We start from the raw sequence: 17,249 nt of genomic DNA, 5'->3' as shown, positions 1-17,249 counted from the left end.
TCAGGCCTCCTCCGCAACTGTTTTGGGGATTACCATGTGGCCTTCTACTTTGCCGGTGTGCCCCCTGTCATCGGGGCTATAATCCTCTTCTTCGTCCCTCTGATGCATCAAAGGATGTTCAAGAAAGAGCAGAGGGATTCCAGCAAGGATAAGATGTTGGCCCCTGACCCGGACCCCAATGGGGAGCTACTGCCGGGCTCCCCAACCCCTGAGGAACCAATCTAATGCCTTTTTCTTGCCATTGTGTGCTCCTCCCCAGCCCTTCCCCTTCATCCCACCCTGCTCAGCATTTACATGTTTGCCACCAGCACACTTGTTCCCAAACCTGTGCACACAGCATTTCAGCCACCTGACAATCCCCTTGGAGCTAAAGCTCCAGGTGTTCCAAACTCATTAACCAAATTCTCCCCATGAATGCCTTTAAACTTGCCAGGGCCCTTCTCCTCCCAGGGATCTGGGAAGGTGTGGGATCATCTCCTGGCCTTTGGAACCTCTCCATATACTTTTTAACCCCTGGGAGAGGAGGAGGATGCGATCTCCTGGCCCCAGCTTGTTAGTCACCCACTAAAATCAACTGCCAAAGGTGCTACTGTGTCCCCAGGAGCCTAGTGGGGGATACCCAAGCCTCTGTTTGCTGAGGAGTTCATTGCCATCCATTTTTGGGAGCCATTGGGGGGAGCAGAAAGGCAAAATGAGACAAGGAGCTTTGTTTAGCCTTAGAGTTTCTAAAAGCTCTGGCTTTTCAAGAGCTATGTACAGGCAGTATCCCCAAAATACAGTTGGTTAACAGTCTGCTCCCCTCTTCCCTTCCTTCTTTTTTGTTCTACTGTCTTCTCTCTCTTCTCTTCCCCTCTATTTCTTTTTATGACTGTCAGAATACATGGGTGCTGGGAGAAAGGAGGGACCCACCCAGAGCTTGGGCCAATCAGCCTCACCTTGGCCCAGTCCACCCCTAACACTAGCATAATCCCATTCATCTCAGGCTGAGCCACATCTCACTTTTTGGCTCAAGCTGATATAATCCTAGACTGGAAGAATAGAATACCATATAAGGAAGGGACCTTAAATACTATAGAGTTCCATATTCCACTCACTGATTTTTACAGATTTCCCAGTCCAATGCATTTATCTGGAGACCCTCCCAGCTCCCCATACTTTTACCTACCTGTCAAAATGTGAAGAAACCCCTTTCATCTCAGCAGGCAGAGGAGGACAGATGACAGTGAGCTGGCATGGTGGGAGTAGCAGCAGTTGTTATTGACATGGTGAAGGACCAACTCCTCCATCTCTCAGTTTTCATAATAGGTCCATATTTTCACCTGGGCCAGGCCAGAAAAGGGCTCTTTTAGGAAAAAACCCATTCCTAACCTGGACCCCCAAAAGGTACAGGCAGCAGCTGCACATAGGGTTGGACAACTTCATTTAGGAAGGGGAAGCCATCCTAGCCTTTACCACCCAATCTGTCCCCCATGCTGGGCATCCTAGGCCACTCTGCTTAGTGGGCATTAAAGGTGCCATGAAAGGTAGACTCTGGACCACCTTCATCTCTCTGAAGTAGGCGCCAGATGTTCCCTATGCTCAGGCTCTGGGCAACATTCTTACTGATGAGCATTCCCAGTGCCCTTGGCTCGGAACAGAGGGCACTGCCAGGCTGTGTCCAGCTAGCACAGCTCACCTCATTAGCAGCTCAGCCTTTCTCCTCACTCTGCTTCTTTGTGTCTCTTTTTCCACTTTCTGGGCCTTTGTCTATTGTGTTCCTGTCACCCACCCTTTCATCATCTTTTTGCCAGGCATTCCTGGCTGTCATTTGGAGCCAACAATAACTTGCCACCCCAAGCCAGGGTCACCCCAGGGCCAGGAGGATGAGGTTGCCCTGAGGGGCTCCAAAGAAGACAATGGTCCCCATCCATAAGTTTTCCGTTACAAACAGGCAGCTGGGGCATGGTTGGCCTCTGATGGTTTCTTTCAAGGCCAAAGTCCTGAGCCCCCTCCGCTGGTCCCAGTCCAGCTCTTACCAACCCCCCAAAGGAAAACCCACTGGTTCTTGGCTCTTCGGGTAGAAGGGGGCCAAGTTACTATCCTGTCAGTTGGAACAGCAGTGGAACAGGAGAAGCTGGGCCCCAGGAGCCCTGTAACTCCCAGGAGAGACCACTGAAAATACTGGAGCAACAATGCCCCTGCTTCCATTCCTCCCTACCCCACCCCCACTGAGTCAGCAGAGGGAGATTCTGCAGGGCCTCCTTTGTTGCTCATGGCCAGGTAGCTCTTAAGAATCAGGCTGCCACCTACTTCTCTCCAGATGAAGGGAAGACATTCACAGGTCCCAAATCTGCCCATACAGGTGTCACATAACATTGTGGGGTGTCCATTTACTTCTTCCACACATGTGGACATGCATGCATGAGCTTGTGTGCTTTTTGGAGAGAATGTTTGTTGGCAAAAGCAGCACAGTATTAATATTTAGAGTAGGATGCAGCCTCTTATGCACCACCATTAAATCTAGGAGAACGAACAAAATGTCAGAGCTTGAGACATGGGACATTTAAATCCTCAAGGGGTTTGGAACAAAATAAACAGATCTAAAAATTTGGTTTTGGTATGTATGTTGCCTGGTTAACAGCAGGAAGTTTGGCTTCAGAACTGACATCTCATTTTCAAATCAAAGCTCTGCCAGGGTCTGTGCTCTCTGAGTGTGTAGAAGTTAGAAAAGGAGCTATATACAGATGTAGAGTTGGGTGGACTGTTTGAGCTTGATTTTGAAGGGAGCTCTGAAGTGGAACAGTGGTTACTTTACAAAATGAGAACATGATTACTGGCTGAGTTGGAGTGGAGGCCCCACCAAGGCCACCACCTTGCTACAAACATGCCATGTTGAAAATTAGCAAAAACCTTAGCAGTAATCCGATCCAACCTTTCTTCGCTCTCTTTTATGTTATTGGTGAGGAACCTGAAGGGATTGGTATAGCTGGGTGATACAGACCAGCAGTGACAGAGCCTGGAATTGAGGGTGATGCAGGGGAGAGACCTGTAAGAATGACAAAGCTGGGAGTAAACTTAAGAGTCCCCCTTGTCCATACTCTGCATTAAATTTAAGTGGGGAAACTGAAGCCTAGAGGTAGGAAGGGACTACCGCAGGTTCACATAGGGGAAAGTGACTTGCCCCTTCATTCAACAATTATGTAGCAAGCCCATTCCAAAAACGGTGTCAACAAGACTAGCTCTGAGCAAAAATGACAAAAGTCTGACTTTTAGCATACCCCGTCTCTTCACCATTACCCTCACTCACAACCAACATAATTTTGGTACTGTATGTCCCAGGCAGTCTAGAGACCTTCCTGAAGCCTTGGCTTTGGAGGCCTAGTTTCATCTACTGCCCCTCCACCCCCAGCAACCCAAGAGGTACAAATGGGGTCCACCTCCTTTTGGCCATATACTGGACAGGGCAGGGGCAAAGAGAAGGGATTGGTTTACTTTGGGAGAGGATGGTTTACCACCAAGCTCTTGGCTATTGTCCGTTCTCCCCTGACTCAGTGAAGACACCCTGGGGCTACAGGCTCCTCACCTCCTCCCACTGAAGCTAATTACTCTGTCTTGCTGCCAGGCCCCAGGCTTTGCCACCCAAGGTCTGCTGCCCCCTCAATCCCTCCCTCAGCAGCCCCAAGGCTCAGTCTGTGTTTGATCACTCAGGATCATTAGATTTCAAAGCTATGGAATCCCATAATTGTTATGAGCATATGCTCTCCTCCAGGGCCTTTTCATGTCTGAAAAGGTAGCCAGCAGTTTCCTGCCACTTCTCCACAGTAGCAGAGCAGGCCAACTGACAGAGATTACAAATCCCCAGTGTCTCACAGCTGGCACCTGATAGGGTGGGTGACGGGCAGAACAAGAGCCCTTGAAGCAAGTTTGGAAATTTGAATAAACTGAAATGAAACAGAGACAGCAGAGGCACAGGGAAAGGGATTAGGTACTCAACTCCTGCAGGGCTTGAAGAGGCAGTGCTTTAAAAGGGCCCTTTGATTCCTGCCTTTCAGCTCTCTCTAGTGGTCACCAGAAGGAGAGCTCCATGCCTGGTTTTCCAGTCATTTCAGCAATATGTTCTAGAGACCTGCTGTGTGTCAGGCACTCTGCTAGAACCCAGGGACTTCAGGAGTGAAAGAAACAGAAGTAGAGAAGACAAAGAACAACGCAAGAAGTTATTTGTACTATCTTCTTTTCAAATTACCTTTTTCTTCTCTGGGCTCCACTGCTCGCAGCATACCCGAACTCCGTGCCAAAACTGTCCTCTCTGGGGCAGGACCGGGGCCACCACAGCCACCAGCAGAACAGAGGCGGCAGCGTTCCCCACTCCACCCCCTTCCTCTCCTCGAGACTGGCCCGGAAGAGCTACTTGGGCCTCAGCACTGGTTTCCTGCTGAGCCCCAGCAGGATAAAATTAGCCCATTGCTCACACTAACAAGTGTCAGAGCCTGTCTGTGTCCAGCGTGGGGGAAGGCGAGGGCAGAGCTGAGCCGGGCCGCTGTCCGTCCGGGGCCAGTCGGATCAGTGGCCTTGACGGCACCTGTCGCGGGCCTCCTCGCTCCCCACCCCCTTTCCCGCTCCTACCAGAGCCTGCGATCTGGAGGCCGGCGGGGCGATCGCTACTCTCTTTCCCGCCACGCGCGCACCCTACACTGCCCTCGCAACGACTGGGCCCTGGGATCCTCGACTGGGGGTGCTAATCGGTGCCATTTCCCGCAAGACCCTCACGTCCACCCCACATTCGGGACTGCCCTGGGGATGGACATGGGGGGGGGGCGGGCCCCGGCCGTTTCTCTCCTGGTCCTGCTGTTGGCCTCGGGCCACCTTGGGCGGGAGGGGGAGAGGCGAGGGGGTCCCTGCCCCTCCGTGGGCCTCCATCCATTTCCCCGTCTGGGAGGGGTAACAAGCCGGGAGCCGCGCCACGGAAATGCATCTGCCCCTCTACTCAGGCGGGAATCCGCCTGCCCGGGACAACCGCCCTTCCCGCCCGGGGGAAGCGGACGGGAAAGAAGGCGGGAGGCGAGCCAGACCCAGAGACGGCAGCTGCCGTGAGTCCAGGCTCAGCTCCTCCTCGCTCCCCCGCCCCCACCGCCCTGCCTGGGGGCTGCAGCGGCGACCCCGACCCCCTCCGCCCCGCCCCGCCCCGCGGAGCCCTGGAGATGATCCCTGCCGGCTCAGTCGACGGCCCCTTCCGACCCGCGCCGCCTCTTCTCCTTCCCCGACCAGCCGCGTCCCCAACGTCGCAAGGACGAGATGCGGCCATGCTAGCGAGGGACCCAAGGGAATCCAGGCTCCAGGCCCTCCAGGATGGGGAGGCTGAGGGCAGCAACGGCCTCCAGGAAGCGCCCCCGCCCGGGGCAGCATCCTCCTCCGCCCTCCCCTGCGACCTCCCACTCTGGGCCCGCCCTGTGGGCCGCCTTCTCCATGCAGCTCGGCCCAGTGGGGCTGCTTCTGACAGCGACTTGGCCCACCCCTCAACCCCCACCTCCCCCGGCCCCAGTCTCCATAAAAACTGCTCCAGAACTCCGGGGGTCAGCCACGCTGGCCGGAGCTCCCAGCTCAGGTCTGGCCCCCATCGCACGGCTCCCGGTACCCCAGCTGGGGACAAGGTGAGCCCCCGCCAGCTGCCCTACGTCACCCAGGTGAACTAGCGGGATTTCCTAGGCCTGAGAACGCTCCTCCAAACCTGGGTGGCGCCTCAGGAGTGGTAGGAAGGACCAGATTAACTCCAAGAGCTCCCTCCTCAGTTTGCTCCTCTCCCCACACGCCTCCACCCTACTCTCCACGGACCTGCTCCCTTCAGCGCTTGCCTCGTGGGGGCGAAGGTGGGCGGGACAACCACCTCCTCTCCCCCCACCACAGAGTCCCACGCATCCTCCCCCCTCCTAGGTGGAGGGGGGTCGGGGGTGGGGGGTGGGGGCAGGCTCGCAGATCCTTCTGCCCTAGGGCCTTGCAAAGGCCAGGGTTTCCTCCTGTCAGCCCAGGATCTTCCTGCTGCCCGTCTCCTCATTTGCCACCTCCTCCCCAGCCCCATACTCACGCACAGACACTCCCTCCAGCCTTGCCCCCGGCATATCTGGACATAGAGGCCCCCGCAAAATCCTTCAGAAACCCCCTTCAAAAACCTGTGAGTGGGCAAATTACAGTTCACAGGTGCTTCCATACCCCTCATCATGCTTGACCCTCCTCCAACCCTGGGAGTTGGCTGCTCTTCTGCTGATTTTACCAATGGGGAATTGAAGCCCCTAGAGGGGAACTGAATGCTCAGTTTGGGTTTTTGTTTTGTTTTAGTTTTGTTTTGGTTTTGTTTTTGAGACAGGGTCTCACTCTGTTGTCTGGGCTAGAGAGAAGTGACATCTTCATAGCTCACTACAGGCTCAGACTCCCGGGCTCAAGCAATTCTCCTGCCTCAGCCTCCCGAATAGCTGGGACTACAGGCACATGCCACCACACCAGGCTAATTTTTCTATTTTTTGTAGAGACTGGGTCTTGCTCTTACTCAGGCTGGTGTCGAACTCTTGGCCTCAAGCAATCCTCCTGCCTTAGCCTCCCAGAGTGCTAGGATTACAGGCGTGAGCCACCATGCACAGCCTGAATGCCCAGTTTTGAACCCCTTCTCAAAGCCCCTTTCCAGTAAGTAGGGAAGTGAGCAAAATCTCTCTTTTCCCTTGACTTTCAGAAAGGCTGCTTGCTGCTCCTGGAGCCAGCAACTGCTCTCCTCATGCCCACTCTGTCCCTTAGTGAAGGTTCTGGCTAGGAAGTGGCACCATAGCTCCAAGACAGAGGCATGGAGGGCAGCAGAGTCCTTGTGTACTCCCAGCCTCCTCCATGGAGGGAGTGGGGAAGAAGAAGTAGAAGTCTCTGACCTGCCTTTCTCTGAGAGTACAGGTCATTGTCTTCTGGATTCCTCTCTCCCTCAAAATGGAGGTAAAACTCCAAAATGAGCTTTCCTGTGCCTTGATCCCTCAGTCCTTCTCTCATTATTCAATAAAATTATCATCATTGAAGGCTAATTTTCAGGGCCCTGCTTGATGCTCATAGATCTCGAAAGTATGCTTTTTCTGATATGATTATTTTTGGGGGGAGAGGGAGGATGAAGAGCAGCTCCTGGGAGGCCCTGCATTCATGGGAAAGGATCTGTGTATCTAAGAGGCCAACACAACTATCTCAGAGGCTCCCTTTTTTCTAGACTTCCAGTACTGCACCAAGATCCAGAGAAGGGATGGTAAAGAACAGCAAATATTATGCAATTAAGCATAAGGGAGCTCCCAAGGTAGCACCTGGGGAAGGGCAAAGGAGAGGACATGCCTAAACCTCTGCCCACATACCTCAGTGAGATGGACTTATCCTGTATATGCCTCCCAACAACTGTGTCCATTACCTTTCTTCTCAACTTCCCTGGCCCTAGCTGAGAGATTCTTTATAACCACAGGGGAGTTTGGTGTTGTCTAGCTGCCCTCACCCCTCAATACCACATTTTTGGTGGGCATTAAATTCCCAGATCCCAATAAGTCCTAGCCTAAACCTTTCCTTCAGGGTGAATAGCTTCAAGCATCCAAGCCCACTCCCTCCAAGGTTAAGACTCATTTGTCAACCACAACGGCTGGGCCTGGAAAGCAGGGAGAGCCAAGTTTCAGGGAAAGTCAAGTGCCATGCAAAGCTAGGTCCAGTTCTGTAAATACTTGTAACTAGTGAGCTCCAGAAGCACTTTAACATTATGTTGACAAGGCACAGGAGCCTCAAACAAACATAATTATCTTTTTCTATCCAACTGAGTTCTTCACAGTCCTTGGTGAAGGACTGAACACAATTAAGGGCTATCCTACCAGGAGGAAATCAAAACCCAAAGAAGGTCACAGTCAAAATGGTGGAGAGCTTCAGGTCCAGTAATTTTTGAACTGTACTCTCTGAATCTTTGGAGGATTCATAGAAGTACCTTAAGGTTCACTGGGTATCTGGGAAGACAGCAGATTGTGGAGTGCTGGGCCTTTCTCCCTTCCCTTCAATCAGAATACTGGTTTTAACATTGAAAAAAAGGGATTCTTCTGTTTAAATTTTAAAACAATTTTTTGAATAGTTATTTCAAATCAAGACTTATGCTTCTGGAAAGGCTAATTATATGTACTTTCCCTTATTCCTCCCATGAAGAACAACTTAAAATGCTGAATATTATATATAAAACAAACCTAAGAAGATTCTGAAAGGTGGAGAGAAGAAAGCAGACCAGCTAGGGATCTCAGAACTTGAGAAGTGACTCACCTGAGGTAAGTGCCCTGGGGCTTTCTTCCCTTCAAATATCTCAGACTTGGTGCTGGAGAATCCAGCAACCAGAAACATCAATGGGCACAGACATAAAGAGCCCAATAAAATCTTGCTTTCTCTAGCCAAAGAACCAGAAAAGGGGCAGCCTGCAAGACAAGAAACTTTTACACAATAACCACTCTACTCCAAACACCAAGAAAAAACTGTGGTTCCACTCCCACCCGACTCAGCAGAGGTACAGTAGAGAGCCTAGATTTCCACTTTCATCTTCCTGTAGTGAAGGACCCTTCCTTCCTATAACCAGGGTGGCATCAGAGAAGGCCATGTAGGGAGCCTAGACGTTGTATTCCAGCCAGTAACAAGGCATCTCTGGCCCTCTCAGCAGCCCAGATGTTATCAGTGAAGGCTTAGTAGGGTGCCTGAATTCCTACCCTCACAGAGCAGTAATGAAGAACCGCTCACCACATCTGTGTCAACAGACGCCCAATGGGGAACCTAGACTTTCACCTTGACTTAGCAGTAATGAAGCAGTGCACCCCTTCCCCCACTGGCATGCTGTCAGAGGAGGCCTGCTAAAACAAAAGATTTAAATAAGATCCATAGTTTTATGGATAGTAGTTTTAGTTTTAGTTTTACTTACTACTCAAAATGTCCAAGTTTCAATCAAAAAATCATCATACCAAGACATCATGCCAGAACCAGATATTGGTTCTTGACTGAAAGAATACAACTGATGCCAACATGTGAGATGACAAAGATGTTAGAATTACCTGACAAGGAACTTAAAGCAGCCATCATAAAAATGCTTTGATGAATATTTATGAACATGCTTGAAATAATTGTAAAATTGGAAAGTTTTAGTAAATAAACAGAAGATATAAATAGAAGACCAAATGGAAACTTTAGAAATAAAAAATGCAATAACCAAAAAAAGAAAACATCAATAGATAGGTCCCACAGCAGAATGAAGAAGACAGAAGAATCAGAGAACTTGATGATAGAGCAGCAGGAATTATCCAATCTAAACAAGAGAAAGGCCGGGCGCGGTGGCTCACGCCTGTAATCCTAGCTCTGGGAGGCCGAGGCGGGTGGATCGCTCGAGGTCAGGAGTTCGAGACCAGCCTGAGCAAGAGTGAGACCCCGTCTCTACCAAAAATAGAAAGAAATTATCTGGCCAACTAAAAATATATATACAAAAAAAAAAATTAGCCGGGCATGGTGGCTCATGCCTGTAGTCCCAGCTACTCGGGAGGCTGAGGCAGTAGGATCGCTTAAGCCCGGGAGTCTGAGGTTGCTGTGAGCTAGGCTGATGCCACGGCACTCACTCTAGCCCGGGCAACAAAGTGAGACTCTGTCTCAAAAAAAAAAAAAAAATAAAAATAAACAAGAGAAAGAAAATGGATTGAAAAAAATTAACAAACAGAAGCACAATGAATTATGGGATTATGACAGAAGATCTAATAATCATGTCATCAGAGTCCAAGAAGGAGATGAGAAAGAAATGGGACTGGAAAAGTATTCAAATGGCTGAAAACTTCCCAAATTTGGCAAAAGACATACTCCTACAGATTCAGGAAGCTGAGTGAACCCCAAACAGGATGAACTCAAAAAGATACATCCTAAGATGCATCATAATCAAACATCTGAAAACTAAACAACAAACAAATATCTTGAAAATAGCAAGAGAGAAATGATACTTTAATTATAGGGGAAAACAATTTCAATGACAATGGATTTCTCATCAGAAACCATGGAGGGAAGAAAGAAGTTACAAATTTTTATTTTTTTTTTTTTGGTTTATTTATTATTATTATTTTTTAATTAATTTATTTATTTTTATTTCAGGATATTATGAGGGTACAAACATTTTGGTTACATTTTATGTCTTTGCCTCACCCAAGCAAGGATTAGAGGCATGCCCTTCCCCTCTACAATGTTCACCATGTCCATTAGTTGTGAGTTTACCCATCCCCAACCCCCTAATCCCTGGAGAATATTACTACCATGTGAGAACAAAATCAATACACACAAATCAGAGGCATTCATATACGCCAATAACAGCCAAGCTGGAATTCAAATAAAAAATTCAATACCTTTTACAATAGCCTCAAAGAAAATTAAATATCTAGGAATATATTTAATGAAAGATGTGAGAGACGTATACAGGGAGAACTACAAAACACTAAGAAAAGAAATTGTAGAAGATGGAAATAGATGGAAAAATCTACCTTGCTCATGGATTGGTAGAATCAATATCATTAAAATGTCCATACTACCTAAAGTGATCTACAGAATTAATGCAATCCCTATCAAAGTACCATCATCATTCTTTACAGATCTAGAAAAAATAATTCTATGCTTTGTAGAACCAGAGAAGACCTCATATAGCCAAAGCAATCTTAAGTAAAATGAACAAATTTTTAAAGTAATGAAAGACAACAACTGTCAACCCAGAATTGCATACCTAGTGAGAATATCCTTGAAGGAAGAGAAAATCATGGCATTCTCAGAAGATGGAAAACTAAGAAAATTTGTCATCAGGAGACCTACCCTAAAAGAATGGCAAAGGAAGTTCTCTAAACAGAAAAGAAATGACAGACGAAGGAATCTTGTAACATCAGAAAAGAAGAAACCACATGAAAAGCAAAAATATGGTACCTAAAGAGGTGATTAGGCTATATAGACTCTTCCCTCATGTCTCTATAAAATGGCTTGAGAAAGGCAGTTTGGTCTCTTTTTCACTTCTTCCTTTCCACCATGTGATGACACCTAGATAGCACCATCTATGAGGAACAGGCTCTCATCAGACACCAGACCTGCTGGCACCTTGATTTTGAACTTCCCAGTCTCCAGAGCTGTGAGAAATAAATTTCTGTTCTTTATAAATTATCCCATCTCAGGTATTTTTTTTTAGTAGCACAAATGGACTACGACATACAACATTGAAATATGTGGGACAAAACTAAAGTAGTACTGAGAGGGAAATTTATAGCATTAAATGCTTATAATAGAAATTAGGAATAATGGTCTCAAATCAGTACTCTAAATTCCTACCTCAAGACACTAGAAAAAGAAGAGCAAAATAAACTCAAAGGAAACAGAAGGGAAAAAATAATAAAGGGCAGAAATCAATGAAATTGACAATAGGAAAACAATAGAGAAAATCAATGAAAAAGTTGGTTCTTTGAACAAAATAAATAAGATTTATAAACCTCTAGTAAGACTACATAAAATGAGAGGTAACTCTAATCACCAAGATCTGGAATGAAACAGGGGATATCAGTACAGACCCTGCAGCCATTTTTAATAAAAGATAATAAGGGAATACTATGAATAACTTTCCACTCATAAATTCAACAACTAGAAGAATTGGACAAATTCCTCAAAAAATCACAAACTATAAGAACTCAATCAAGAGGAAATAGGTTGCCTAAATAGTCCCATAACCATTAAAGAAATTAAATTTGTAATTTTAAAGCTCCCCAAAAAGAAAGCTCCCCCAAAAGAAAAGTCTATATGGAGTCATTGGAAATTTTTACCAAACATTCAAAGAAGAATTAACAGCAATTTTACACAATCCCTTCCAGAAAACATAAAAGGAAGAAACATTTCATGAGGCCAATATTACCCTGATATCAAAACTAGACAAAGAAAATAGAAAAAAAGAAAACTATAGATTAATATACCTTATGAATATAAATGTAAAAGTCTTCAGAAAATATTAGCAAGCCAAATCCAATAATGTATAAAAAGGATTATACACCATGACCAATTGGGATTTATTCTAGGTATGCAAGGCTGGTTCAATATTTGAAGCTTAATCAATGTACCATATCAACAAATTAAAGATGAGAAATCATATGATCCTATCAGTTGATGCAGAAAAAGCATTTGACCAAATCTAACACCTATTATGATTAAAGAAAAACAACTATCAGCAAGTTAGAAATGGAGGGGAACTACTTCAACTTGATAAAGAGCATCTACAAATAACCTACTGCTAACATCATACTATAGTAGGGAAAGAATTTTATGTTTTCCTACTATGAAGAGGAACAAGGCAACATTGCCCCTCTCTTGCCACTCTTATTTAACATAGTACTGGAAATGCCAGTGCAGCAAGGCAAGAAAAATACATAAATTGTATACAGATTGGAAAGGAATAAATAAAACTGTCTATTTGCAGATAATATAATTGTCTACATAGAAAATCCCCAGAAAAATACCAAAACCTTATAGAAATAATAAGTGAGTTCAGCAACATATCAGTATACAATATCAACATACAAAAAATCAATCAAATTTTTATAAACTATCAAGGAATATGCAGAAACTGAAGTTGAAAATGCAATAGCACTTAACAATCATTACAAAGAAAATGAAATACTTAGATGGGTACTTAACAAAATACATACTGGATGTATGCTGAAAATTTTAAAATACTGATGAAAGAAATCAAGAAAGATCTAAATAACTAGAAAGACATGCTATGTTCATAGATTGGAAGACTCAACATAGTAAAGACGTCAATTTTTCCCCAGTTGATAAGAAGTTTTAAGTCAATTTCTATCAAAATTCTAGCAAAATTTTTTAAGCACAGATGAGATTATTCTAAAATTTATATGAAAAGGTAAAGGAATTAGGAATAGTTAAAACGATTTCGAAAATGAAGAATAAAGTGGGAATAATCACTCCACCTGATTTTATGACTTATTATAGTTACAATAATCAAGACTCCATGATATGGGTAGAAGGCTAGATATATAGAACAGTGGAACAGAATACAGAACCTTGACATAGCATGGTACACAAGTATGACTAATTGATTTTTGACAAATGTACAAAAGCAATTTAATGGAGAAATGATAAACTTTTGAACAAATGGTGTTGGAGCAATTGGATGTCCATAGGCAAAAAGATACAAAAATGAACTCAAAATGGATCATAGACTTAAATGTAAAATGTAAAACTGTAACACTTTTAGAAAACTGGAGAAAATCTTTGGGACCTAGAGCTTGGAGAGGAGTTTCTTAGACATGACACCAAAAGTACAATCTACAGGAAAGAAAATAGATAAACCAGACTTCATCAAAAGTAAAAACTTTTGCTCTGCAAAGGACTCTGTTAAGGGGATAAAAAGACAGACTACACACTTGGAGAAAATATTTGCAAACCACATACCCAACAAAGGACTCATATCCAAAATACAAAAAACAAACAAACAAAAACAAACTCAGAAAAAACCCCAAACAACCCAATAGGAATTTGAAAATGAGCAAAAGATATAACGAGACATTTCATCAAAGAGGATACATGTATGGCAAATAATCACACGATAAGATGTTCAATATTACTTGCATTAAGGAAATGCAAATGAAGGCTACTACACATTTATTAGATCAGCTAAATAATAAATGATGGCAATACTAAATGCTGGTGAGAATATGAAGAAACTGTACCTCTCATACATTGCTGTGAGAATATAAAATGTTACAGCCACTGTAGGAAATAGCTGGGCAGTTTCTTTCTTTCTTTCTCTTCCTTCCTTCCTTCCTTCCTTCCTTCCTTCCTTCCTTCCTTCCTTCCTTCCTTCCTTCCTTCCTTCCTCCCTCCCTCCCTCCCTCCCTCCTTCCTTCCTTCCTTCCTTCCCTTTCCTTCCTTTCTTTTCTTTTTTTTGAGACAGAGTCTCGCTCTGTTGCCTGGGCTAGAGTGCCGTGGTGTCAGCCTAGCTCACAGCAACCTCAAACTCCTGGGCTCAAGCGATCCTCCTGCCTCAGCCTCCCGAGTAGCTGGGACTACAGACATGCGCCACCATGCCTGGCTGATTTTTTTCTATATATATTTTTAGTTGTCCAGCTAATTTCTTTCTATTTTTAGTAGAGATGGGGGTCTCACTCTTGCTCAGGCTGGTCTCGAACTCCTGACCTCAAGCAATCCTCCTGTCTCGGCCTCCCAGAGTGCTAGGATTACAGGCATGGGCCACCGCGCCTGGCCTGGGCAGTTTCGTAAAAAATGAATCATACGTTACCATACAACCACAAATTGCACTCCTGGGTATTTATTCCTGACAAATAAAAACTTATGGGCTGGGCGTGGTGGCTCACGCCTATAATTCTAGCACTCTGGGAGGCCGAGGCAGGAGGATCACTCGAGGTCAGGAGTTCAAGACCAGCCTGAGCAACAGCAAGACCCTGTCTCTACTAAAAATAGAAAGAAATTATCTGGACAACTAAAAATATATAGAAAAAATTAGCCAGGCATGGTGGCGCATGCCTGTAGCCCCAGCTACTCGGGAGGTTGAGGCAGAAGGATTGCTTGAGCCCAGGAGTTTGAGGTTGTTGTGATCTAGGCTGATACCACAGCACTCTAGCCCAGGCAACAGAGTAAGACTCTGTCTCAAAACAAAATAAAACAAACAAACAAACAAAAACTTATGTCCACACAAAACCTTTACATGATTGTGGAATTATTTGTAATACCCAAAATCTGGAGGCAACCAAAATGTCCTGCAATAGGTGAATGGTTAAACATACTGGTATATCCATACAATGAAATACTACTTGGCAATTAAAAAGGGACAAACTACTCATACATGCAACAACTTGGATGGATCTCAAGGGCATTATACTGAATGACAAAAGCCAATCTTAAAAATCACATAGTGTGTGACTCCATTTATATAACATTCTCAGAATGACAAAATGATAGAGATGGAGACATGGTTTAGTGATTGCTAGGGTTTGGTTGGGGGGTAGTGGTGGAGGAAGCAGGTATGAGTGTGAATATAAATGGGTAGCATGAGGGAGATCTTTGGGGGTGATGGAATAGTTCTGTATCTTGATAGCTGTGGTGACTATATAAATCTACACATGTGATAAAATGGCATAGAATTACACACACACATTGTGCCAATATCAATTTCCTGGTTATGATATTGTACTAGAGTTATATACGATGTGCCTATTGGGAGAAACTGAGTGACTCTCTCTACTATTAATGTCTTTCTAATTTCCTGTGAATTTATAATTATCACAAAAAATTTAAAAACTGAATTAGCTGGAAAAAAATAATCCAAATCTCTTATTTCACAGATAGGGATACTGAGATGCCAAAAGTGTAGGTGACTGACCCAATGTTACACAACTGTTAGGGTAGCACGGAGACCTTGTAATATTTATTCATGTCCTAAGTCTAAGATCTAAACTCCTTTGGGGCTCTCAAAACTCAATAACTTTCACCAGTGTATTTTCCAGTGTCAGCTTGCCCACACTTCCATCACATTCCCTTATACCACAGTTCTAGTTCTTCTTGCTTGTCAGATTTCCGTCTCTCCTCCCTACTGGATTTTCCCCCTCTAGATGGCTTAACTTTTTTTCAGTAGCTATACACTTAAATATATATTACTAGGGTAGATTTTCTAGCATCAGCTCCTAACTCTTTACAGTAAGCTTTAAGTTCTGGCTCAGTCACGTTCAAGATTTCATAGAAGCTTCTTGCCTATTTAAAGATCTTCTCTGTTGAGAAACAGCCCACTTTTTATCTAGGCCTAGCAGGTCAAGTCCACTGCTGAACACTATATAGTACACCTATTGAGACAGGAGGAGAATATTCCATGAATCGAAAGTGTCTGCAGAATATTCAGGTTGAGATGTTCAGCAAACAACTGGGTAAAAAAAGTTTCTAAATCTCCGGGGGGGGGGGTCAAATCCAGAGTTATAGGTTTATGAGTCATTGGGGTATGCGGAATAGTGAAAACCATGGGGAAATTTCTTCTGTAATCAAAAGATCAATAATTCTACATAAAGGAACACTATTATGGAGGTAGGTAAAGTGGAACAGTGTTAACTAGAAAGAGAATAATGAAGGGTCTAATAGTGCTTTGTTTTTTCTCAGCTATGATCTCTGATGGGTGAAGCCTTGAACAATCTGGGCATATTAAGGAAAGTTACCAGGGCTTTGTGTGGTGGATGGAGTAACGTGAGGAGAGGTTCACGCTGAATGAATTGCATCAGCAGTTTTTGCAGGCTGTCTCTGACCTAGGAGTAGCTTTACTCCTTTTAGAACAAAGGAAAATCAGTTCAACTCAGACCTGGGGGTGCTGATTACAAATAGAAGGTTCCTAGATTGTGTCTAAAAGGTTGATAAAGGATAACTGTGGGCTGCTTGCTATTCCTAGCAAAGAGGACCTCTAAATTTTAGGAGAGGAAAGAGGAGAAATTCTATCTAGGTAAGATTCTGGGAGGCCCTGGTTTCCAACAAGAGATTTCCTTGGGCCTAAGATCTATACTTTTCACATTTCTTTCCCTTCTTAATCTTTTCCAGCTGTATCAAAGAATTCTTTTTTTAGCATCACTCAATGTGTATGGAATCTTTGTTGAAACACGCATGTTTTAAAAGACCTGTCATAAGATGCTTTTGCCAATTATTCCATTTCACCAGCAGAATTTTGGTTGTTTTTGAGTTTTCTATTTTTTGTTTTGTTTTGCACCTAGTATATCTAATTATTTGCCTATCCAGTTCCTGCTGTAGTCTCTAAATAACGGCTAGATGCTGAGCAAAAAAAAGGTTGCTATAGCAACAAATGTCCAGCCATTGATTTGTTGCTTCACAGGCGATTAGGGGTAATCCTAGTATACCTAGTAAATCAGGGACCTGTTATATGGGAATTTTAGGTTTTTTTCCTACTGTCTCACAACAGACAGGTATTATTCTAGAGCAACTGTGTCCGTCTCCCTGACTGTGGTCTTCACAAAAGCCTAGTAGACTTCCTTGGGAATCCAAAGAATATTGGCCAGATGTATTTATCTTTACTGAAGCTGATATCCCAGACCACACACTCAGACTTTTTTAAATGCCTCAAAATCAGATGCACAGGCTTCACAGCCATTGGAGGTTGGCCCAGCCACCTCCTCCCGTGATAGGCAGTACTGATTTCCTACCTCATTAATAATAGCTCAACAAAATGCCTC

General features: G+C 44.6%; 1 protein-coding gene across 1 annotated transcript in view; it reads left to right on the top strand.

Moving 5' to 3' along the window:
- The window catches only part of SLC16A2 (solute carrier family 16 member 2), a 108,127-nt gene extending 105,538 nt beyond the window's left edge, over positions 1–2,589 (top strand). The window contains exon 6 of the mRNA XM_045537963.1: positions 5–2,589. Coding sequence (XP_045393919.1) covers positions 5–225 — 221 coding nt within the window. The 3' untranslated portion in view covers positions 226–2,589. The remainder of the gene's footprint in view (positions 1–4) is intronic.
- Positions 2,590–17,249: the final 14,660 nt, after the last annotated feature.

The sequence above is a fragment of the Lemur catta genome, chromosome X, assembly GCF_020740605.2.
Source record: "Lemur catta isolate mLemCat1 chromosome X, mLemCat1.pri, whole genome shotgun sequence".
Classification (NCBI taxonomy): Eukaryota; Metazoa; Chordata; class Mammalia; order Primates; family Lemuridae; genus Lemur; species Lemur catta.
The sequence above is the reverse complement of the archived record's forward strand: the minus strand, read 5'-3'. Positions and strand labels throughout refer to the sequence as shown.